General features: G+C 45.0%; 3 protein-coding genes across 12 annotated transcripts; all 3 read left to right on the forward strand.

Annotated features, from left to right (window-relative positions):
• Positions 1 to 805: 805 nt before the first annotated feature.
• On the forward strand, positions 806 to 4,049 carry LOC103463248 (uncharacterized). 2 transcript variants are annotated; one of them, XM_017304299.2, is made up of 2 exons: positions 806 to 1,148; positions 2,469 to 3,883. In XM_017304299.2, the coding sequence occupies exons 1-2, from the start codon at positions 914 to 916 to the stop codon at positions 3,881 to 3,883; spliced, it is 1,650 nt and encodes a 549-aa protein (XP_017159788.1). In that variant the 5' UTR covers positions 806 to 913. The 2 variants fall into 2 exon arrangements, with proteins under 2 accessions (XP_017159788.1, XP_081461880.1); XM_081605754.1 differs by having other exon boundaries at positions 807 to 1,085; positions 2,469 to 4,049.
• An 838-nt stretch (positions 4,050 to 4,887) lies between these two features.
• On the forward strand, positions 4,888 to 20,221 carry LOC103463212 (uncharacterized). Of its 9 annotated transcripts, XM_008406443.3 has the most exons (5): positions 6,825 to 6,935; positions 7,109 to 7,303; positions 12,968 to 13,087; positions 13,358 to 13,435; positions 13,530 to 14,359. In XM_008406443.3, the coding sequence occupies exons 1-5, from the start codon at positions 6,872 to 6,874 to the stop codon at positions 13,715 to 13,717; spliced, it is 645 nt and encodes a 214-aa protein (XP_008404665.3). In that variant the 5' UTR covers positions 6,825 to 6,871; the 3' UTR covers positions 13,718 to 14,359. The 9 variants fall into 9 exon arrangements, with proteins under 9 accessions (XP_081461885.1, XP_081461884.1, XP_017159792.1 ...); XM_081605759.1 differs by lacking the exons at positions 6,825 to 6,935; positions 12,968 to 13,087; positions 13,358 to 13,435; positions 13,530 to 14,359 and adding exons at positions 4,888 to 4,990; positions 17,427 to 20,221 and having other exon boundaries at positions 7,112 to 7,303; XM_081605758.1 differs by lacking the exons at positions 6,825 to 6,935; positions 12,968 to 13,087; positions 13,358 to 13,435; positions 13,530 to 14,359 and adding exons at positions 5,734 to 6,792; positions 17,427 to 20,221 and having other exon boundaries at positions 7,112 to 7,303.
• Positions 20,222 to 21,729: 1,508 nt separating this feature from the next.
• Positions 21,730 to 24,559, forward strand: LOC145547535 (uncharacterized). The gene is made up of 2 exons (XM_081605787.1): positions 21,730 to 21,979; positions 23,020 to 24,559. Exons 1-2 carry the CDS (start codon positions 21,808 to 21,810, stop codon positions 23,643 to 23,645), a joined length of 798 nt encoding a protein of 265 aa, XP_081461913.1. The 5' UTR covers positions 21,730 to 21,807; the 3' UTR covers positions 23,646 to 24,559.
• The last annotated feature ends 835 nt before the right edge of the window (positions 24,560 to 25,394 follow it).

The following is a 25,394-nucleotide window of genomic DNA, read 5'->3' on the forward strand; positions in this document are numbered from 1 at the left end:
AATATTGATGTTGATGAGATTTTCTCCAAAATGATAACCTTTATCAACCTTTAAAGCTCTGCTGTTGAAAATGAGGAGCAACATTCACAGATGACTGAAATAAAATCCAGTCCAACATCTGAGGTGATTCCTCTGGATCCTGATGGAGGAAAAACATCCCGACTTCACTAGATGAGCTTTAACCCAACAGAGCTCTGTGGTTCCTCCTGTCAGGCTGAAGTTTCTCATATTCAAACCAAAGTTCAGATCTACCATGACTGAGCTCTGGTTTCAGAGCGGACCAGAACCAGAACCAGAACCCATGAGGTCTGGAAGTCATAACAGCCGCCTCAGTTTGTAACCAGCTTCTGACTGAGAAACCAGTGAGCTGCTCCCAGTGTCAGAAACAGCATCCGGTTTTCTGTCACTTTAATGTTTCTGCTATCTGATGGATATTTGCATGTAAAATAAGACAATACGTTAAAGAATTGCTGTTATGACTTCCAGACTACATGGGTCTTCTGGTTCTGGTATGCTCTGAATCCAGAACCAGAACCAAACATGGAGTAGCAAAATTCAGCCAACCTGAAGAAGAAGACGTTATTTTTTGTTTTTATTACGAAAATAGGCCCAGTGAAGTCAGTGTACATTCTCTGTTCATGCTACAGAGTTACAAAGAACAAAAAACGCCAAAATGAACATAAAGCTTATCAGCACAAATTATAAATGCGCCAAAGTTGGCTATAAACTAAAAATATGGATGAAGAAGACGAAACCGGTTCTGCGTCAGATTTCTGAGCTTTTCTCCAGCACTGGGCGGTGGGGGCGCTGTTTCTCACCGGAGCAGGAAGTAGCCGTGTCACTGACTTCCGGTTAGCATGGTTAGCCGGTTGCCAGAGCGTGTCCAGGTGTGTTGTGAGTCTGCGCAGCAACAATGTGTTCCGTTGAGCCTCTGAGAGAGTTTATCAGAGAGAGACTAACTGCTGCTGCTGAAGAAATCTTCACCCAGCTGGAAAAAACCATCGTCCAGTACGAGGAGGAGATCGACCGGCAGCGGAGGCTGCTGGACCTCAGCTGGAGACCCCGAACCGAGCAGAACCCCGCAGGTAGGTCCGGTCCGGCGGGGGCAGCGGGCTGCTTCTGGACTCAAGTTAGAACCGGCCTGAAAGGTTCGTGGGAGGAAGATTTATTTCAGATTTTACTCTGAATGTTGTGAAGTTTCAGCAGAACCACGAGAGGTTCGATCCAAACACCAGAAAGCAGATCAACGTAACTGACTCATCATTATAGAGACATATTGATACCAAAGTGGGGAATAATTAAAGTTGTAAACTCAATAAGAAACATCAGACCTGTTACATTATACTCACATTTCTGTGTATTACACATAATATGGAGACAACTAGTTACTAGACGACCTATTAGGATCCGACTAAGATTATACAGTTTTACTTAACAGAATAAAGTCTAATTATTACACTAGAAAGAGAATAAAGTTGTCCGAAAATAACATTTTTCAACAAAGTCATAATACGAAAATAAAGTCATAATAATGTTAATGTTAATAAGAGAATAAAGTAATAATATGAGCACAAACTGATAAAATATAAGCTAAATTATTCCAACAGACAGAAAGTTGAGATCAACCAAAGTTTATTAAAAATATGAGATATATCTTTTAGATCCACTTAGTTACCTAGAGGCAGATCCAGTGAGATCTGATGGATCCATGTTGGCCTCAATATGTTGTAGTTTTCATATAAGCTAAAAAAAAATGCTGTTTGCCAAAACTCATAATTACTTCAGAAATGTACACATTTTGTTATATTTGTCACCCATGGAGGTCGCCATTTTGTCACCGCTGGGTTGATGACGTCATCAGGTCCTGGAGCCTACAGAGGAAACAGGAAGGCTAACTTTGCCCCAGTGGTTGTTTATCACATCGCGTTTGACTGGTGTCAGTTTAGATAAAGCCACACTGTAGCACTATTTGCTGTAATTTAAAAAATAAAAATTGAGACGAATCTGGATCATTTCCCACATGAAAGGAAGGAGAGCGAAAAAACATCTTTGATTTGTACCCACAGGTCCTGTGCTGGGATGAAGTTATAAAGTTAACTACCATTTGGTTCGTCTCCCTCTCATCTTGCTTTGTTGTTCCCCCTTTTCGTCGCCTCTTATCTCTGCAAATGCATCTTAAAGCCTATCAAGGCCAAATTCATCCAAACGATGGAGCTCAGAACAGAACAAGGCCCCACCTGTGTTCTCACTACAACATTCAACAAAGATCTTTTAATAATATGTTCTCTACGCACCTCAGCATTAAGTCATTGAGTGTATTTACATGAAAGAAAAACAGATCATGTGTTTACTAATATTAATTAATGACTTTAAGGAAATAAAAGTTGCTCTAGAAGTAAATGCAACTAATCTGATTAACGGGTCAAACCGGTTCTGATGAGATCCAGATGTTTTCTTCTCTCCTTCAGGCCTCCAGCAGCATCGTCTCTGCAGTCAGAAGGACGTTTCCACCCAGAACCGGGAGAGGATCTCTGGACCGGAACGTCTGAATGAGGAACCAGAACTTCTGCGGATCAAGGAGGAGCCAGATGATGAGTGCAGCAGCCCGGATGAGGTGCAGGTTGTCCTGAAGGAGGAGGCCGATGTCGGTGAGGAACCAGACCTTGTTGGTTTGGACCCAACCAGAGCCCAGGACTTCCCTGGAGTCACTCTGGAGGCTGAAGAACAGGAAGGAACCAGCAGGAACAAAGAGCGGCGTCCAGGTAGAGAGGCTAGAACTCCCAAAACGGATCAGAACCAGCACTTCTGTACAACCTGCTCTAAGGGTTTCAGCCAGAAGCGCTATCTGACCAAACACCTGAGGGTCCACGCCGCAGAGACGCCCCTCACCTGCCCCACCTGCAGCAAGAGCCTGAAGAACCAGCTGAGCCTGACAGTCCACCTGAGGAGCCACTCAGGTGAGAAACTGTTTCCCTGTGCTGCCTGCGGGAGGCGCTTCACCCACCAGCTCAGCCTGAGTCTCCACCAGAGGGTCCACTCAGGTGAGAGGCCATACAGGTGCCAGGTGTGTGGAAGGAGCTTCCTAAGCAGCAGCAACCTGACGTGTCACCTGAGAACGCACACAGGTGAGAAACCCTTCCAGTGTCTCACCTGTGGGAAGTGCTTCAGCCAGAGGGACAACCTCAAGAGACACGTGAAGATCCACCGTGGAGAGAAGCCGTTCCGCTGTCCCACCTGTGAGAAGAGCTTCTACCAGAAAGGTCAGCTGACGGCCCACCTGAGGTCTCACAGCAGCGACCGGCCGTTCCCCTGCGCTGTCTGTGGGAGGGGCTTCTGCGATAGCCATGATCTGTCCACTCACATGAGGACCCATACGGGTGAGAAGCCGTTCCCGTGTCTCACCTGTGGAAAACGGTTCAGTCAGAGAGGGAATCTAACCATTCACATGAGGACACACACAGGCGAGAAGCCCTTTGAATGTCTGACCTGTGGAAAGAGTTTCTGCCAGAAAGGCAACCTGACGGCCCACCTGAGCACCCACAGCAGCGCCAGACCCTACGCTTGTCGTGTCTGTGGGAAGGGCTTCAGCGAACGCTGCGACCTGTCCACTCACATGAGGACCCACACAGGTGAGAAACCCTTCCAGTGCCTCACCTGTGAAAAGAGCTTCAACAATAAGTTCAACCTGATCGCCCATCTGAGGACACACACTGGAGAGAGACCCTTTCAGTGTGGGACCTGCGGGAAGAGCTTCTGTCAGAGAGGGAATCTGAACGTTCACATGAGGACACACACAGGCGAGAAGCCGTTTCTATGTCTCTCCTGTGGAAAGCGCTTCCAGAGGAAAGGTAATTTAATGGCTCATATGACAACACACAGCTAGCTGAGGACTCTAGCATCCCCTTGAACATTCTTCTTCTTCAGCAACACCTGGAGGTGCCATGATGGACTGGACTGGTCTATAGGTGGGTCTCCAGGACCTCAGCATGGCTTTTTGTTAGCTTCCTATGTGAATTAAAGTAATTAAAGTAGTCTTCTTAACAGAGAGAAACAGTTATAATATAAACTTTTATTCAGTTCTTGCGTCGTTGGAATCTGTTTCCTGCTTCCAGTCATTTCATCTCCTCATCCCAAATGTCCTGTCTCGAGTCCCAAATAACAAAACTGGAATTACTTTTGAAGCGATGATCAGTTCAGTACCTGAAAGTGTTCAACTAACTCCTGAAGTTCCTCTGGTCACGGTTGTTTTCAGACGTAGAGGACCAGCGTGGTGTCATCAAGCTAACCTTAATGAAAACAAGGTGTTCTCAGCTGTGTGTGTGTGTGTGTGTGTGTGCTGATCATTTGCCTCTGGTGATTAAAGTTCCAATTCAAAATCAATAAGCCATCAGGTCTAGCCACGTTAGGTCTCATCACTGATTGAACAATCATTCTCATGAACATGGATGTGAATTGCTCGCCTGCTTCCATTCCTTCATTAGTTCCTCAGTCGGCAGCAGCCTGGAGCCTGGAGCCTGGAGCCCGGAGCCTGGAGCCCGGAGCCTGGAGCCCGGAGCCCGGAGCCTGGAGCCCGGAACCTGGAGCCCGGAGCCTGGAGCCTGGAGCCTGGAGCCTGGAGCCCGGAGCCTGGAGCCCGGAGCCTGGAGCCCGGAACCTGGAGCCCGGAGCCTGGAGCCCGGAGCCCGGAGCCTGGAGCCTGGAGCCTGGAGCCTGGAGCCTGGAGCCCGGAGCCCGGAGCCCGGAGCCCGGAGCCCGGAGCCCGGAGCCTGGAGCCTGTAACCTGGAGCCCGGAGCCTGGAGCCTGGAGCCTGTAACCTGGAGCCCGGAGCCTGGAGCCCGGAGCCCGGAGCCCGGAGCCTGGAGCCTGGAGCCCGGAGCCTGGAGCCTGGAGCCTGGAGCCTGGAGCCTGGAGCCTGGAGCCCGGAGCCTGGAGCCTGGAGCCCGGAGCCTGTCTTTCACTGGGATGTTTGAACATGTGGAACATCCTCTGGTGAAATGCTTCAGACGGCCAGCGGAGGGCGCTACAAGGCTGCTGCATGTCCACTGATCCTGACCTCCTTTAGTGATGAAGGGATGATTAGATCGACCCTGACTGGGTGTTTCTCTCTCCTCTCACATTGAAACAGAATCTTAGTATCAACATATTGACTCACTGATTGATTGGTTTCAACTTCTGTTGACTTTAGCTGATTAGTTTTCCTCCCATCCATTAACGTCAGAAACACGTATGGATGACCTGAAACCAGCACCAATATTTCATTTGAGGGATTTTATCACTGCAGACTGATGGTGACCTCTGACCTGGATCCTCTGGGATCATTTTCCAGATGTTTCCTCCTGGAAGACCTTTTCACTCTTTGTCGTTTAAGCACACCCGTTGCCATGGCAACCGCCTGCAGAGATTACGTTAGAAACAAAACATTCAGTCGTTACGATATCAGGTTTTCAGGCTTGATGTTTATTTCACGATTATTAATCAGTGATTATTAATCAGTGATTATTAATTAATCAGTGATTATTAATTAATCAGTGATTATTAATTAATCAGTGATTATTAATCAGTGATTATTAATCAGTGATTAATCTGTGATTATTAATCAGTGATTATTAATCTGTGATTATTAATCAGTAATTATTAACCAGTGATTATTAATCTGTGATTATTAATCAGTAATTATTAATCAGTGATTATTAATCAGTGATTATTAATCAGTAATTATTAATCAGTGATTATTAATCAGTGATTATTAATCAGTGATTATTAATCTGTGATTATTAATCAGTGATTATTAATCTGTGATTATTAATCAGTGATTATTAATCCGCGCTCCCTGCACACAGGGCGGCTGGTGGGCTGATTTAAACTCCTGCTCTGATGGTCAGTCGGTCTCTGATTTCCTTTTTCTGTTGTTAATGGAACCAAACGCCTCAACACCTTGCTGAAGCAATAATCACTGAGATCATTATTTTTGTTGGGTCATTAATTTGAACACGTTTTGTTGGTATGTTTCTTTAATCTTTAAAAGAGTTACAGACATTTTGGATCTCAGTGAATGTTTTTCTCATCGCGTCAGGAGGACCTGCTGGTTTCCGCACTGAGCAAATCCAGAGAACATGCAAAGCAGTCAGATCTGTTTTCTGTTGGTCGGCTTCCCACCCAAAGGCCAAATGTTGTGTGTGATGGTTGGACTGAGGGACCTAAATCTCAAGGTGATTGGTTAATTTTTGTCCCATGGAGTAACACGAAGTGTTAGCTTCAGGCTGAAAGAAAGTTCATTTTCTCATTTGATAAGAAAAGAATTATGTTCTCTTACATCTCAGAATCATAAATATTTTTAATTATTTAATAGAAATGCTGTGACTTATTATTTTAGACCAATAAATGATATTAAGCATTTAAAAATTAGCAGCTGTAAATACCTTTCATCCATTAATGTGTCATATTTTATATTAAGGTTTGGTAAATGTAGTTCTATAGCACATTTTCAGCAACAACACATTAGAACGGGATCCGCCTCTGGCTGCAGTTCGCACTCCCGACACGGGGGGCAGAATTTCTCACGAGACCGGAAGTGGACTTGAGCTTTCTGCGTTAGCTTTCTGACCAGCAGCGTGTGGCGCGGGTCTGCCGAGGAAAACCTTTTAGGTTCGTGTTGCTGGAAGCAGCTTTCTGGCTCTGAATCTTTACTTTTGGAGCTCTGAATCGGAACCTAGCCGAACCGAAGTCGGTTTCCAGCCCGAGTTTTGTTCTGGTGTGAGCTAACAGCCCGCTAGCCTCCAGCTAACCGCCAGGTTTTTCTCTTTATTTTAAGCTGAACTCGATCTGTAACAGAGTGTTGTATTGAAACCAAAGCAGAAAAATAAGAATCTGATGTTTGATGTTAAATATAAAGTCAGGCCGTTCCCAGCTGTTTGGGCCCTGATGCGAGGCCCAGGTGAGGTCCAGCCATCAGCAGACTGATGGTTGCTGCAAAAGGAAATATAGCTCCCGTGCTACAAAATGCAGGATTATTTAAACTGTGTGTTGTTATGCTAGTTTTCATATTTTTAAACAGTTTAAAATACTGAATAAATATTCAGATAGTTATTAATGAAGGTTTGTCTCCAGCAGCAACAGGAAGGCAGTTTGGATCCAAGATGGAGGATCTGGGGGAACCGACTCTGCTGCAGGTGAAGGAGGAAGAGGAGGAACTGGTGCAGATAAAGGAGGAAGAGGAGGAAATGGTGCAGATAAAGGAGGAAGAGGAGGAACTCTGCATTAAGCAGGAAGGAAGTGATGATGAAGGCTCAGGATCCAGCAGAGGTAACGGTTTTTCCCAGAGTTCTTTGCTCTCATCTAATCACCTCTGAGGAATCTAGACTGACTGCTAGTCAGTTAGCGTTAGCCCCAGCTACCGTTAGCCCCTCTAACTGGGGCTAGAGTTAGCCCCAGCTAGCTGACTACAGCTAGTTAGCTGGGGCTAACTAGCTAGAGTCAGCTAGCTGGGGGTTCCACTATGAGCTCTAGTTGTGCTAACAGAAACCTGGTAAACAGACTGGGTTCATACTGGGTCCAGACCATTAAGAGTTTCAAAACTAGTTGGGGAGCCGACCGCTAGCCGATCCAGATTTACCAGTATTGACATTAGTGCTGTAGGGCGGCGGCGCAGGGCGGCCTGCCCAGGGGGCGGTCGCGCCGCTGCCACCTACTGCAGTTCAACTCGGAACAAATTCAGTCGATCAACAAAGATCACCAACAGGAAATTGACATGACGCCGGCTCCGCCCCCATGCTGTCGTAGAGCGACCCTCCCCCAATCGTTTCTCAGCAACTTGCCAATCAGCGCTCCAAGCACAGCACTGTGACGGATCTATCATAGAAAACCTGCCGCAGTCGGAGAGATTTAGAGGAAAATAATAGATGGTTGTCAGTGGGGAACATGCAATCCCCACAGCCGTTACCCAGAACGTGTAGAGGGGAGAAGACAGTTTATTATGTTTCCAAAGCCAAAAAGGAGTTTGGAATAACGCAAGAAATGAATCGTGGCCTGCAGCCACCTCACGTCCAGATGACTGAAACTGATGGACGGAAACTCCGAAGTTGGTCACCATGAAGGTAACTGGTAGTAAACATCCCAGAGCTTCCCAGTAACAACACTTACTGATAGCTCCGTGCTAACGACTCACGGCTGATAGCTCCGTGCTAACGACTAGCTCCATGCTAACAACTAGCTCCGTGCTAACGACTCACGGCTGATAGCTCCGTGCTAATGACTAGCTCCATGCTAACAACTAGCTCCGTGCTAACGACTCACGGCTGATAGCTCCATGCTAACAACTAGCTCCGTGCTAACGACTCACGGCTGATAGCTCCATGCTAATGACTCACGGCTGATAGCTCCATGCTAACGACTCACGGCTGATAGCTCCATGCTAACGACTAGCTCCATGCTAACAACTAGCTCCGTGCTAACGACTCACGGCTGATAGCTCCATGCTAATGACTCACGGCTGATAGCTCCATGCTAATGACTCACGGCTGATAGCTCCATGCTAACGACTCACGGCTGATAGCTCCATGCTAACGACTAGCTCCATGCTAACAACTAGCTCCGTGCTAACGACTCACGACTGATAGCTCCATGCTAATGACTCACGGCTGATGGCTCCGTGCTAACGACTAGCTCCATGCTAACGACTCACGACTGATAGCTCCATGCTAATGACTCACGGCTGATGGCTCCGTGCTAACGACTAGCTCCATGCTAACGACTCACGACTGATAGCTCCATGCTAATGACTCACGGCTGATGGCTCCGTGCTAACGACTAGCTCCATGCTAATGACTCACGGCTGATAGCTCCATGCTAACGACTCACGGCTGATAGCTCCGTGCTAACGACTCACGGCTGATAGCTCCATGCTAATGACTCACGGCTGATAGCTCCATGCTAACGACTCACGGCTGATAGCTCCGTGCTAACGACTCACGGCTGATAGCTCCATGCTAATGACTCATTTTCACAAGCTGGTATTTAAGACGTTTCTCACCCATTTTGTTCGTTCAAAATGCGTCCCATAGCGTTCTCTCTCACATCCAACCAGACTTTGTGTCCCTCATTTTTCCTCTTGGCTTTATCGTTGATCTCTCCATTATTTCCTGCTAATGACCTCACAGACCTGACAGGACTAGTTAGAGAATTTTCTTGCTGCCATCTTTGCCTCAGTTTTGGTTTATAAGACAAAACTGACTCAATGTCTTGAGTAACTAACTCACTGCGGTCCGTTAGTCTGCCTTAATAACAGTTAGCCTGTCAGAGGACGGCTCTACTTCTGCAGGGGGCGGGGCCTGCAGGGGGCGGGGCCAGCAGGGGGCGGGGCCTGCAGGGGGCGGGGCCAGCGTCTAATAATTCACCACATACAAACATTTTCTCTAAACGTTTATCTGCATCAACCTTTTCGCCGTTTGATTCCTGTTTTCTAATGCTGGTGGATTTACAGCCACATAAGAGAGAAATCCTTGTTTTTCATATGAAATCAAAAGATTTCCACTTTTCGAACAGTCGACATGTTCAGAGCGTCGTTTCCTTTCCTCCACGGAACCAGGCGAACCCAGACTGGGTCCGTCCTCATGCTTTATAGATCGGGTCGATGGTCCGCATCACTTCCTGGGTTGGATCCCACATCTTCACGTTGAAGCATAAAATATCACGAGATTTAATTTATTCTGTGCTACTGCATACAGCAAGCAGTAACTTCGTTTCCCACAGATTGTTTTTCTTCTGCTCGGTTTTGGAAAACTTTTTTTTTTCCTCTAAATTATTTAGATACATGCAGCCAAAACACACACACACACTTATACAGAGGCGTTTATGGATCCATAAAGATCCAGAGTCAAGTTTTATTCTTTGTGCGAAGCCTTGGAGCTTTTCACCGAACGACGTTTCTTCTGCTGTGGATTCGGCCCACAGTGGAGACGAAGCCGACTTTGCTGAAGGCATCGATCCACTGCAAGGCATGTAAGTACATGGATATAAAATATTTATTTACTTTTGAGAGAAAGATGCATATATACATATATGTGTATAACATGTGATTGTTTTATGTCATTACTTTCTGACTGATCTGTAACTTCTGTGTCGGTGCTGGTGACGATGTGGAGGAGACGGAGGATGAGGAGAACAAGGATGAAGATGCTCTTGTACCTTCTGTTGAGGATGGAGGGACCAACAGTCTGCAGAGTCCTTCATCCAGCAGCAGAAAGGTCACCAGGTCAGACGTCCACTCGGGTCAGGAAGTCGGCTGGAGGACGGAGCAGGAATCGGACCGGTTGCCTCGTCCTGCGCCGCCTTTCCTCCCCAACAGGAGGCCCGGTGTGCAGCCTCCACTGTCACATGCTGACCGTGGTCCAAGTCCAGCAGAGCTTTTCAAGCTGTATTTCCACCAGGCTGCCATCAGAACTCTCTCTGTCAACACCAACAAAAATGCAGCAAAACGTTTATCTGCCTGTAAAAGCCGTAACTAGACCGACGTCTCGGAAGGGGAAATGTATCAGTACATCGGGCTGCTGATGTACACGCAGCTTCTGAAACGACCAAAAATCAGATTTCTGGAGAACCGGCACAATGTTTCAGCTCTCACATCCGTCCAGAGGAATGTCCAGAGATCGGTTCCTGAGCATCCGGGCCAACCTTCACCTGAGTGACCCGGAGGACGATGCCGTCAGCGACAGAAGGAAAGGCAGCCCCGAGTACGACTGCCTGCACAGGCTCCGCCCCCTCTACGACAGCGTGCGGGTTGCCTGCAGAGCCTCTGTGTTGATGAGCGGATGGCCACCAAAGCACAGCCTGGCCTGATGCAGCGTAGAAAAAGCAAACGGCATCGTGGGCCATCAAACTGTTTGTGCTGTGTGACTCCAGCGGCTACACGTGGACTTCCAGGTTTACACCGGCGGCTCCAGTCCGGCGTCTGGAGGCGGGCTGTCCTTCGATGCCGTCATGTCTCTGTCCAATAAGGCCTTCCTGGGATCTGGGTATCACGTTTACTGTGACAGCTGTTACAGCAGCCCGGCGCTGTTCAGTCGCCTCCATGATCTGGGCTCCGGAGCCTGTGGGACGTTCAGAGACACCAGAGTCGGTGTCCCAAACACCAAGATGGACGCCCTGACCAAACGGTCGCCTCGCGGCTCCATCAGATGGATCAAGAGAGGGGCCTCTGCTGCTCATCAGGTGGATGGACGTGAGGCAGGTCAGTGTGTGCTCCACCCTGCACACGGCCTGTTCAGGAGACGCCGTCAGACGGGTCAGCAGGGCTGGACGAAAGCATGGAGTTCTGGAGGTTCCAGTGCCGGCGGCTGTCAAAGACTACAACCGCTTCACGTGGGCCGGTCGGACCAGCTGACCGGCTCCGCCTCCTGGCCATTGACGGTCCTGCAGCATCTGGTTGATGTGGCCGTTAGAAACGGCTTCCTGCTCCACAGGGAGCCGAGTGGCCAGCGGGGGCAGCAGGTCCTGATGCTGCAGGCCTTTCAGGAGCAGCTGACCGCCCAGCTGTGTGGCGAAGGCCCACCGCCAGCCCCGACCAGCAGCAACCTGCACCACCTGCCTGGGGGCGTCTGGTCAGAACAAGGCCACCAGGGGGCGCCGCAGGTGCAGAGTGTGCTCCAAATCCACTCGGTTCATGTGTGAGGCCTGCAGACGCCCCGTCATCCTGGACAGGAACGGCCACCAGCAGCAGCAACAAGTGATTCAACACTAACTTTTATTTCACGTTGTTGCATTTTGTCACATTTCTGCAAATGAAACGTTTTGCAAACTCAAAATAAATGTTTTGTGGTTCAGAAGGTTTGTGTGTAACTTTGTTGACAATTTTAAGGGATAAAATTTTTATATTTACAAAAATGTTCTAAGAAAATCGAAACAAATTTGTGTTTTTTGTTGCATTTTATTTGGTTGCTATTGATTATTAACATACAGATTTTGAACAATAAGGATGAGGATTGTATTAAAAACGGCTCTGCAGCATCAGACACGAGACAATAAGGATTAATATATGAATAAAAGTATAAATATTCCCTTTGATCAGCCAGGTGACCTTTGACCTGTCAGTCAGGTGGCTTAACGTCTGGTTAACAAACCTGTCCTTAATTAATCCTAATTTACAGGAAGCAGCCGCTGCTGCTCCCATTAATACATATTAATGTAAATTAGTATAAATACCTGGAAGTCTGCCGCCAGGTGAAGCGGTAACCATGGCAACGGCCCTGTTGGTAGCAGTATGAGTATTATAATATATTTAAAATGTGCTTTCAGGGCTCATGATGTCACCTCAGGAATAAAAATACATTTTAATCTGATCTGTGATCAGAGCTCCTCAGGTAGCGGCTCACCTGGACCAGCTGCAGCCATGCAGGATTCTGTCCACACCTTAAATAATCAACCTGTTTTCTTCCGTCAGAGTTAAATGAGCTCACAGATCAAAGAGTTACAACTTTACGAGACACAAACTGAGGGACAGTTTTACTTAATGCTATGCAGGTCTCACTCTGCAGGGGATCCATGAGCAGCAGCAGCTACCGGTTCAGGATGAAGGTTGAACAATAAGCATTTAATGTACGACACGTTCAGCTGGTTGGTGCCGACTGCGAGTTCGTAATTTCCTTCGCCCGTTTGAAAGGGCGGCGCGTGTTGAGCAGTCGGCTCACAGCACCGCCTGCTCCCATGTTTTCATTTATTTCATTTTCCTTCTGAATAATATCCAATCCTCCAGGCTCATTTCTGTAGGTCTTCATCTGTTGATTCTTAGGATCTCTGCACTGTCCAACAGTAAGTAGCGGTTCTTACTTAAAATCCCTCAATATCTATATATATACATGTCTGCATCTCATACTGAAGTACAGAGTCGGTGTAAAACTGTAAGCAGGAACCAAACTGTTTGAATGGTTCAGGAAACTAACAGATTTTATTGTTTTTCTTTTTGTCTTGCTGTAGATTTAATCTGTGATGCTGCAGCTGAGGCGGCTGGAGACCCAGCAGCCAATCAGACGTCGGCTGGACCGAACCGGCCAGCAGCTGCTGGTGGACAGACTGGGACCAGCGCCGCTCCAGGGAGTACGTGTTTATACCGGTTATCATAACCAGACATACCAAGAACAGAATAAATGAATAGGTTAACTTTAACCGGAGTGTGTGTGTGTGTGTGTGTGTGTGTGTGTGTGTGTGTGTGTGTGTGTGTGTGTGTGTGTGTGTGTGTGTGTGTGTGTGTGTTAGAAACTGCCAGCTGCTTTGCTGATGTCATTTCCAGGCTCTTCCTGCTGTGAACTGCAGCTGTTTCCACATTAATCCTCTTTCTGTGTTTTCATAGTTCTGAATGTTTCTCAGCTTTCAGGTCCGTGGAAAAGAGGCAGAGAGCCCGGAAACTGCGCAGCAGACTGTCGTTAGTCCATGGATTAATCTCAGGTGTGCTATTTCAATTTATTTTATTCAGTAAAATCAGAAGTCTTAGCTGCTAGACATTAATTTCTTTAAATGTAATTTTTTTTCTATCATGCAGAGTCTCTGCTGCTGTTGGGAAAAACTCCAGGAAGACGTTCAGCGCGCAGAAGAAGCGCCGTCCGCCATCCTGACGGTTTAGGCCAAACTAAGGCCACTGTGCTGCTTCATGCGACTCGGACTCTGTTACACAGCGTCACCTCTGACCTGAAGGTCATTTCTAGGGATTCGTGTGACTCTTCCTGCTAACTCTGAGGTGTGGGAGACCAAGAGGGCAGAGTTGATTCAGATGAAATGAGAAATGTAGAAGAATTAAGAGAAATCTCTGATGCTGCTCAGATTATTTTAGACCAACTGAAAGGCCTCTTTGTGGGAATCAACCTCCAGCTTCTGCTGATGGTCAAGAAGATGCATTAAATGAAAACTAGACCAGGGAATTACCTCAGGGATTTAACTGATGGGCTGGGAGGCTCAACTCAGGAACCAAAAAACTGCTGAACCAAGCAGAAAACAAAAAGAGGTGATCTGACAGCGTCAGGAGCTCCAGCAAATGGGACGAAGAGGCTTCCTGTTACAATACGCTGCATTTCTTACGTTTTGCTTTGTGTGATAAGGGAAGGCGTTTTCCTGATGGATCAACTCTACCTTTTGGTTATTAGGTTTAAGAGAGAAACAAAAGAAAAACCTCATTCCGGAGATTTGATTAGATTTAGATTGAAGAAACCTGTCTGATGTATGACTGTGGGACCAAGTGGGTCTGGGAAAACTGTCATCATGTTTTACAGGATGTAACCATGAACTGTGACGGATAACGTTGTTTGGATTTATACTCTTTTTCATCATATGTATCCTGAATTGTAGAAAATGAATAAAAATATAGAATCTGTTGAAGGAATACCTCATTCTTTTGAAAATCCTTTCCCAGTGAGTCGAAGCCTCGTTTTGGATGCTGTCATTTTTAGCCGGTGGTCTAAATGTGAACGTACCTGAAATGAGTCAGGATGTCTGGATGCAGCACAAAGATGCTGCTACTCAATATTCTGCCGCATTGCTCAACCGACCTTCAAACTTTGTGAGATGCTTTGAACATTATAAAAGGTAACATCAACATTCTCAACACCGCAGATTGAAAAAGCATCAAAAGCTCATCAGGCTGTTGGCTGGTAAAAACCGGTTTGAAATGTAAACGGTCGGCTCTCCAAAGGGAAGGCGGAGGGTTTATTCTCCCGACTGGGAATCTGGTGTGTGGAATCATCAGCAGGTTAAAAATGTCTCGGGTGTTTCTCACCTCATCAGTTTGTGTTTGAGCCCAGCAGAGGAAGAGGAGCTGGAATGAGAGCAGGAAGGAACCAGGTTGACTTTGAGAAAATAAAAACATGATGCTTTGCTGCAAAGATATCCATCCTTAAGCAATGTGAGTTAGAGGAGAGTCGGCTATTCCCCTTTAGTCCTCATGCAGCTGGAAAGCATGAGGACGACTGAGCCGAAAGTACCAAACGGCAAATCAAGTTATAAAACTTCTTCAAAGATCACAAAAAACTTTCCCAGAGTAACGGAGGCTGGACATCCAGAGAGGAATCAGTTTATCAGGAATGTGACCAAAGACTCTCATCTGCTGGATTTACTCAAACACCTTCTGCTTCCATTTAAAGGAAAACCTCCAGGATGGAGGGACTAAACATCCCATTACCGCCCATGTAAACCCACAACTATCCGTCTGAATTCAGAACCAGGGTGTTTAGAGAAAACCCTGGAAAAACCTCCTGTTAGGACAACAAACTAAGACTAGAAAGTTTTCATTTCCTATGAAAATGGATGTGTGAATGCTGTAAAAGCGTCTGAAGCCACCAGCTGAAGACTTGCAGAAATACAAGAAACAGTCCACAGTGAAAAACCCAGGTAATAGCCAAAATTAGCTAAAAAGCTAAAACTAGCTAAAATACTAATGACAGCATCTAGGCTACCAGTAGCATGCTGGTTACAGTAATATATTCCATGAAATGTAAAAAAAAACTGATGTTAAACCCTGAAAATGACAGAAACGTCCCTCTGTTCCTCCTGATGAAAACGACGGGTGAATAAAATCCAAACCTTTTATGGTTCCTGAGATAAACTTGTTTGGAGGCTTCGTTTAGCACGGCGACTATAAAAACCATCCATTACAAAAAGAACAACGTCAAAAGCTCAAATTATTCCCAGCTGTTAAACTTCAAAATGGCCGCTGCCTTGTTTCCTCCATCAGGCCCTGAAACTGGATGATTGACTGTCATTAACAGGCAGGACCTGAAACACAACAGACATTTTAAATCGTAATTCTCAATTCTCCCAGCCAGTGTTGAAGGACGATAGAGGTTGAATTACTTTTAATTAAGTTATAATATGAATTTAATGTGGGCTGGAATCAAAGCAGGTATGTGGAGAAGAAACTGGGAGCCGTGTAGAAAACGCAGCGTTGATCTTGGTCCGGATGTGTCTGGCGGACATGAAACTGCTGCTGCTTGTTGCTAGGTGACCAAAGCATGAGTGAGTTACTTGATAAGATAATAATACCATATTGATCCCCTCAGGGGGAGAAATGTTGTTTGTCCCAGCATAGTACACAATAAAAATGAATAAGTAATAAGAATAAACATACACCAATTATAAATAACAATGACCAGTGATAGTCCTAAGGACACTCAGATCCTTAGGACTAAATATATATTCAGTATTTAAAACGCACAGCTGTAGAGACTAAAGTCTGGTAGCCTGTGGCAGGAAGGACTGGCTGCTGCTCCTTCAGCTCAGGCAGGGATCTGTCTGCTCCTCAGGCTGCAGGGGGATAGGAGGGGCTACCCCTGGTAGCTCTGATCTTCTTCAGCTTTCTGTCTCATCACCTCTTCCAGCCAGTTTGATCCAACTGGCTCAGCCTTTCTTATCAGTTTAAGTCTGTTTGAGTCTTTCACCTTCCCTGCAGCACCCAGCACATCCCAGCATTGAACTAGGACAGGAAGAGCGTCCTGCTGCAGATGTTAATGACCTGAGCTTAGGAAACAGTCAGTTCATGGCCATTTGTAGAGGACATCAGTGTTTGTAGTCCACTGTAGCTTCCTGTCTAATGTAACACCAAGTACTTGTATGATTGATCCTGATCCATATCTGCCCTGAGATGGAGATTGGGAGCAAATGTGTTTTCTTGTTGCAGAAACTGACAATCATCTCCTTGGTCTTGGTTACATTAAGCAGGAGTTGGTTCTCTGCCACCTCCTGTCCCCCTTCCACACACCCCACGATAGCCGTGTCATCTGAGTACTTTTGCAGATGTCACAGTTTGGAGCAGCACTTAAAGTCTGCAGTAGGTGGTGAATAGAGAGGGAGACAGTACAGTTCCCTGAGGAGCTCCGATGTTACATATTAGATCGTCTGTAATCTCACATACTGAGGTCTGGCTGTCGATGATCCAGGTGATGAATGATGCATCTGCATCCATTTAGCCAGCGTCTCCCCTAGTAATCCTGGCTGAAGGCTGATGAAAAGTCAAAGAACAGGATGCGGATGGTGGTGTCAGGTCTGTCATGGAGGAATGCGGCCTCTGCAGCAGATGCATAATTGCATCATCCACTCCTAAGTGGGGCTGGTATGGAAACTGGAGAGGGTTTTGGTCTGCATCCACCTGTGACCTCTGATGTACCAGAACCAGCCTCTCCATGACCTTCATAATGTGAGAGGTCAGAGCAATGGGCCATAAAAGTCTTTCCTCTGCCTACGTCCCCCAGAATGCCGTGCGATTCTGGATTGGAGTTCAGTGAAATATTCTCTGTTGGTCATATTTATGGTTAACATTGTTCTTTTTAAAATGAGGTCAAAGAGACAATGTTATTTGATTCTACTTTTTTGCATTCCAAAGCATTTTAAATTTTAATTGAATAAAAAGTTTGAGTTATTACGTTCTCAGTAACAAGCCTTTTTATCCCTCCAGGACAAAACCAGGATTTGAACTCCAGTTTGGGTCAGAAGACACCAGATAGTCCAGAGACCAACAATGAAGAGGATGAAGCTGAACCTCAGCAGTTAAAGCAGGCGGACAGTGAGGTCTGCGCCGTGTACGGTTTGACTCCAGCATACTTAGTTCTTCACATGAGTCCTCACCAAGGTCAGAGTAATTTAGCATGTCAGATCTGTGGAAAGACTTTTCTCTACAAATGTAAACTGAAATACCACATGAGAACTCACACAGGCGAAAAGCTGGTCTCTTGTCAGACTTGTGGAAAAACATTTCTCTGGCAAAGTAAACTGAAAGAACACATGAGAAGTCACACAGGGGAGAAGCCTTTTTCATGTCAGACCTGTGGGAAAGCTTTTATCGAGAAAAGCAAATTGAAGCAGCACACAAGAACTCACACTGGTGAGGTTTTCTCATGTGAGACCTGTGGAAAAACTTTCATGTGGCATAGTCAGCTGCTGGGCCACGTCAGAACCCACACCGGAGAAAAGCCTTTCTCATGTGAGTTCTGTGGAAGAGCTTTCACTGTGGAAAGTAAATGGAAATACCACATGAAAGCTCACACAGGTGAGCCTTTCTCTTGTGAGACCTGTGGAAAAACTTTCACCTTTCAATGTGCTTTGAGGGACCACATGAAAACTCACACAGGTGAGAAGCCTTTTTCATGTGAGACGTGTGGGAAAGCTTATATCAGGCAGAGCACTTTGAGAGACCACATAAGAACTCACACTGGTGAGAAGCCTTTTTTGTGTCAGACTTGTGGGAAAGCTTTTAACCGGAAAAGTAGCTTGAGTCTCCACATAAACTTGCACACGGGTGAGAAGCCTTTCTCATGTCAGACCTGTGAAAGAAAATTCAGTTTGAAAAGTCAATTGATTCTTCACATGAGAATTCACTCGGGTGAGAAACCTTATTCATGCCAGATCTGTGGAAAAAAATTTAGCGTTAAAGCTCGGTTGACAGTTCACATGAGAATTCACACAGGTGAGAAACCTTTCTCATGCCAGATGTGTGGAAAAACTTTTACCCACCAGAATTCTTTGAATTTTCACATGACTTCTCACACAGGTGAAAAGCCTTACTCATGTCAGACATGTGGAAAAGCTTTCAACATGCAAAACGGTTTGACTCGTCACATGAGAATTCACACGGGTGAAAAGCATATTTCATGTCAAACCTGTGGAAAAGCCTTTAACCAACAAAGTCATCTGACGTATCACATGAGGTCTCACACCGGTGAGAAACCATTCTCATGTCAAACCTGTCCAAAAAAATTCAGCAGAAAAGATCTGTTGAATGTTCACAAGAGAACTCACACAGGCAAGAAACGTTAAACGTCCGTCTGGTTTCTTTCTCAGACATCGGCACATTTGAGAATAAGCAAACATGCAGTATAACTACTTTTAGATAGATGGTGACTGGATGAACTTTTCCTTCACAATATGATTGAAGTTATTGTGGTAATAGATGTTGCTAATATCATTTAGTGAGGAAAAGGAGGAACCCATTATAAGCGCTCTTGTTTGGAACAGTGAACCAGCTGGGGTTGTCAAAATATTCAGTTCTTTGATACAGGTCCTTCTCAAAAAATTTGCATATTGTGATAAAGTTAATTATTTTCCATAATGTAATGATAAAAATTAAACTCATATTTTAGATTCATAGCACACCAACTGAAATATTTCAGGTCTTTTATTGTTTTAATACTGATGATGTTGGCATCCAGCTCATGAAAACCCCCAAAAATGAGCATATCATGAAAAGGTTCTCTGAACGAGCCGTTAACCATCATCTGAATCAACAAAGTAACTCTAAATACCTGCAAAAGATTCCTGAGGCTTTTAAAAACTCCCAGCCTGGTTCATTACTCAAAACTACAATCATGGGTCAGACTGCTGACCTGACTGCTGTCCAGAAGGCCATCACTGACACCCTCAAGCAAGAGGTGAGACACAGAAAGACGTTTCTGAACCAACAGGCTGTTCCCAGAGTATCAAGGTCCTCAGTGGGAAGGAAAACGCTGCACAACGAGACCAGGTGACCCTGAGGAAGATGGTGGAGAAGGACCGATTCCAGACCTTGGGGGAAGCAGTGGACTGAGTCTGGAGTAGAAACATCCAGAGCCACTGTGCAGGAAATGGGCTACAGGTGCTGCATTCCCCAGGTCAAAGGTCAAGCCACTGTTGAACCAGAAACAGCAGCAGAAGCTCCTGACCTGGGCTACAGAGAAGCAGCACTGGACTCTTGCTACAGGCGGGTTGGGCCGGGTTCTCGTTTCATTTTTACCCAGGAAGCACATTGGCCGTGAGTCAAACAGTCACTGGGACTGACTACTATATATTCCATTGAGGGACAGTAACTTTAACTTTACATACACCTTTCTGAACAGGTGAGGGCGCACTTTCTCCATCTGTAATCAGACATTAAAGTGACTTGAAACCATTCCTTAATTTTAGTGTTTGGTTTTTGCCCTTGACATCTTAAAGTCTGGACTCATGTGAGGACGTCCTGATTTGACCCACTTTACTATCATTTACAACATCACCAGAGTTTAAGGACTTCCTGTCTCAACAGGAAACAGAAACTCTGCGGTGTGAATAGAGAGGAGCTCCTGGCATCCATTACTGGTGTCTCATGTTTAATGTTTACCAGGTTTTTATCAATAAGATTTCTGGGCTTTTCAAGGTTTTTGGTTTTCCTTGTGTTTCTGGATGACTTTGTGTATTAAAGCTGCTGAATGAATAAATTTGCCTCTTGGAGGATACTTCCTGCCTCGTCTCTGGATCTCTCCTTATTTCACCGTTTTTAACCCGTTTGATTTATCTTATGCATTTCTTACTTTTCTCACCTCAGCTGAACACTTAGTGCTCCGATCACCAGCCTCACGTCGCCACCGGGAGGCGCTGGCTTTGACCTGGGAGGTCAGGGATCAGGAAAGCTCCCGCCTGGATTCTGACACAGAACTTTTGTTTTCAGTTTGCTTAGATATCCTGACAAAGTGAAAAGATGCACTGAAGTATATGTAGAATATACTCAGAGTTTAGGCCGGTCCAAAGACTAGAGAAAGAAAAGAACACGATAAATAAATAGTGTATTGGAAAATACAGCAGTTTATAATAAACCAGCATTTAAAGTTAGACAAATGTTTTTTTCTCCTGTGTACAATTTAATCTGCTTTTCCCTTTAAACATGTTAGGGGATAAAATTGAACATATTAATACTGTAAATAAAGAAAAAGAACCTTTTACTCCTTCTGGTTTTATGTCCATGAATAAATGTGGAGCTTCTAATGCAAACAGCTGAAACCAGAAGTTTACATTCAGCAAACAAAAACTTTCACCAACTTTTTCTCTGTCTTTAGTTAAATCAGACCAAACGTCTGTTGTTTCAGGTCAGAATCACCAGAATTATATATTTACTAAATAATAAGAGAATCTGTCAGAGATTTGTTTGGATGAGGATTCGCTAAGCTAACAGCTGATGGTCATCCAGGACCTGCTGCCATGGGACGGTCAGACAGCAACAGCCTTCAGTCAGAGGCCTCTTCATATGCACTGCAGGATGGACTGCTACTGCTTAATGACATGAGTTACAACAACATTTAATTTCTCTTTAAAATGAATTTTTTATTTTTTTATTGAATTTTAAGAGAAAAATATTAGAATTAGATTTTTAAAATATAATTTCTAGACATACCAATAACATGTAAAGCCTTAAAGGTTTGATATGTATTTTTCTGAACCTACATAAAGAACCACAGACAACGTATGTGAATTTTATGGCCGAACCTTTGCAAAAGGAGCAGTTTGCTGAAACTGCTCCTCCGAGCCGTTTTCTGAGCGTTCTGCCCTCCATCAGCTGCAGACGGCCTTTTATTTGGGAAGAGGAAGAAGGTAAAAGATAAACAGCAAAGACAGATGGCAGCACACACACTGGTCATCTAGGGCGATTTCTCCAAGGGTGGAGGGAACAATCAGTTCTTGGAGCCCAGATACTTGGTGCCAAAAGTATTCAACACAGAAAGTTTTAACAGACAAGAAAATCACATCAATACTGATTAATATAAGACTGACTAATGATCTAAAGTAATAATAAATCTATGATATATAAAGAGTATAACACAAAAAATCCAAACAAGGTTGTTTCTCTCTTCCAGAAGGCAGAAATACATTTTAAAAATGTCTTTAATTAGCATTCAGTCGTATTCGGGCTCCACTTCTCTCCAGCAGGGGGCGGAAATGCTCACAGCTGCTTGAAGTAAATAGTGTCGTAACTTCCGGTGTAGCGGTTAGCTGAGTTAGCTTCTGGTGCGTGTTCCAGAGCGTGTCCAGGTGTGTTGTGAGTCTGCGCAGCAACAATGTGTTCCGTTGAGCCTCTGAGAGAGTTTATCAGAGAGAGACTAACTGCTGCTGCTGAAGAAATCTTCACCCAGCTGGAAAAAACCATCGTCCAGTACGAGGAGGAGATCGACCGGCAGCGGAGGCTGCTGGACCTCAGCTGGAGACCCCGAACCGAGCAGAACCCCGCAGGTAGGTCCGGCTGGATCCGACCTGAGAGCAGCCGGGACTCCAGACGTCACCTGACGTTCAGAAATCAGCGAGATTCCCATGTTATTGCGATGCTAACTGCTGTCAGCAGTAAGAGTGACGCATATCCGCTTAGTGTGCAAGTCTGATAGTGAAGAATCATGTTCACCAATAGAACCGGTTCAGTTCACCGAGTCTCTCTGCTTTAATGCCGTAAAGACTCGTTATAAACTGAAAAATAGTTTATTTCTGCGGCTGCTGGTGACTTCCGGTGTGTTGGATCAACTGGTGCCCAGATCAGCTGATGAAATCCACGCGCCTGTTTTTAAAGGCCGGGTGGCTGCGTTGATGCCTGATCAGAAATACTGAATCATATCTGAGGAGTAGATTTCTGTTGCCCCAGGTGAAAATTATGCTTAAATTACTGGTGTTTACTGGAACACCACTGTTTACCACAACCAGATCAACTTACACACATCCAGGTAAGCCAGTTTATTAATACAACACATTTTCACTAACATGACAAAGGGGTTCACATGATGAAAATTAAAATAAAACACCTAATACTTTACATTAAGTTGGCAGAATAAGGGAACCAGTGATATGTCTTAATCCAGACTAAAGTAAATGTATTTTTCAGTTATTGATCGAAGCTCCATGCAGGCGGGTTTAAGCCTGTATTTGAAGCAGCAGTGGGAAGAGAACCCAGACGTTGTACTGCAGGAAGAATAGAATGACTTCACTGTAGTAAAGTTAAGGTGTGGTAAAGATACTCGAATAATAATTGGTTATTATTGACTGGGATGTATTTATGAACTAACCAAAAGTCAAACACGGAACATATTATTAAGCTTGTAGCATCAAATTATGCTTATATCGACTGAGGCTGAAAAGATTAATCGATTATTGAATTACTGTTTTAGTAATTGATTAATCACTAACTGGAGACTCAAAAGGTTATTTGCATTTCACTGTAGCAGTGGGTTTAATGTGAGCCGTTGTTGTGACATCATTAATGTCGGCGTTCCTCTGGCCTCCTCCAGAACTCCATCATTTCTCCAGCGAGGCGCTTCCCACCGATCGGGACAGCAGTTCCAGTCCGGACCGGGACGCAGCAGAACCGGCGCCTGACGACATCTGCTCCAGGCAGGACGGAGCGCTGGTGCTGAAGCAGGAGACCGAGGCCATCATGGTGACTGTGGACTACGATGATGAACCTGAACCAAGCAGCTACCAGCTTCTCTACCAGAACCGCCCAGAGAACCATGAAGTGCTGAAGCCAAAGAAAAGACTGGACCTTCTGCCACAGAACGCAGATGGGAATCTGTATCCCTGTCCCATTTGTGGGAAATGTTTTGCCAAGAACAGCTACTTGACCAAACACAAGAGGATCCACACCAGCGAGAAACCGTTTGTCTGCGATCAGTGTGGGAAAGCTTTCAGCAACACCAGCTACCTGGCCAATCACAAGAAGACTCACAGTGGCATGAAACCGTTCGCATGTCTCATCTGTGGGAAAGTTTTCACCCAGCAGATCCATGTCACCGACCACATGAGGATTCACACTGGAGAGAAGCCCTTCCCCTGTGCCACCTGCGGGAAACACTTCAGGCAGAAGAGCAGCTTGAACAAACACCTGAGAACTCAGCACCAGAAGCTGGAGGCATGATCGGGTTCTGAGCCGGTTCTGAAGTACTGCCTGGTTCTGAGCTGCTGGTTGGTTCTGTCCCCTAAAGGCCTGGAGGCATCAGACTGCAACTTTCCTGCTTTTAAACTCTACTTCCTGTCCTTCAGTGTCCCTGAGGAAGACTGTACGTTCCTTCACCCTCCCAGCTGAGCGGAAGACCATTAGAACCACTAAAAAAACTACAGATGTTAACCTCGTTGTAAAGTTGGAGATTCTAACATTTACTAAAAAGTCTGAGCTTTCAAAATAATAGTGGAAATTCTGAGAAAAAGGCAGAACTCTGAGGAAAACATCTGAAGTTTGAGGAAGTTGGAATCCTCAGAAAAAAATATGGGCGTTCAGGAAAAATGTTGGATTCTGACTTTTTGATAGGATAAATTCTTTAAAAAAAAAAAAAAAAAGGCAAAAATTTGTTCTCATTTTAAAAAGTGAAAAAAGCAGAAATTACCAACAATGTAGAAATTCTTTTTAAAAAATTACTGAAAAAAAGTAAATATTCTTAAGTCATAATTCTGAGGAAAAAGATGAAAATGAAAAGTTAAAGTTCTTTAAAATAAATCTGAATTTGTTGTGTGTTTTGAGGCGAGCGTTGTGACAGGATGCCAGGTTATGGATCCGCTAATGAACAGGAATCAGGTGGATCTCTGGTGACTCTGAGCCTCATTGTAGCTGCTGTCACTCAGTCCTTGGTTATAATATATTTGTATATTTTCAGACTGACAGCAGCTTCATGACAGCCTGGACTGTAAATGCTCGAGTTTAGTTTGGAATGACTGTTGATGTGCCGAGTCATGCAGTTCTTCCGTAAACGTTTTGTTTTCTCAGACAGTAAAACCCAATGTGCTGCAGTAGCAGAAATATTTATGCATATTTGGTATTAAAGGTTTGATCTTGAATTCAAGCTCCATGTTTCACATCACAAAACAATAATTATTTACGTCACCAAACTGAGTTAAGACCAGAATTATTTACAGCCAGGGAGTTTTAGGTTAAAACATATTTTAATATTTAGCCAGAAAGTTTGTTGACCCTCAATAGAAAACAGAAATTATGAGCAGGAATTCAAAATAAAAGCTTTTATATTTATGGTTCATAGCTAATAGCTAAGAGAACTGTTCAACTGAAATAAGGGTTTTATTTCAGAGAATAAGCGTTATATTTTCAAAAATGGATATAAGTGTAGGAAGTACCACTCCGGGCCAGAAGGTGGCAGTGATCAAGGTTAAACAGGAAGAGGAGGAACCCGAAGCAGTCAAGTGATCCGGGAGAGCCGGTGTTGCGTACATTTGTGTTTCCCGATCAGATGCAGTTCCTCCTCGCCGCTCCGCACCGCCAGGGAGAAAGACCTCACTGCAGCAAACAGGAAGGGGCAGGAAGGACCACTGTCAGTCTCTTACCTTATTTGGAAATGGGGTCATTGCAATCCAGAAGTGTAGGGGGCGCTATTTCCTATACTTCAGTTTTATTTTCTTTTGAAATCTGTGATATATTTTCACCTTTAGGAAGGAGTTCCACTCTCAGAATGTATTTGAACTTCTCTTTTATTTACTTCAGTGCAGCTCAGTTTTTCTGTAGCTTTCGGTGTACTTCTAAATCTGCTCCTTAGTCGCATCTTTTTGGCTTGTGACTGCCTCTAGTGGCGTGGAGGTGGTAACACAACTAATATAATTACATTACTAAATCAGGATACCACAACGTCTTTATTATTTACTATAATAAAGCTGCATAAAT

The sequence above is a fragment of the Poecilia reticulata genome, chromosome 4 (genome assembly GCF_904066995.2).
Source record: "Poecilia reticulata chromosome 4, P_reticulata-male-v2, whole genome shotgun sequence".
NCBI lineage: Eukaryota > Metazoa > Chordata > Actinopteri > Cyprinodontiformes > Poeciliidae > Poecilia > Poecilia reticulata.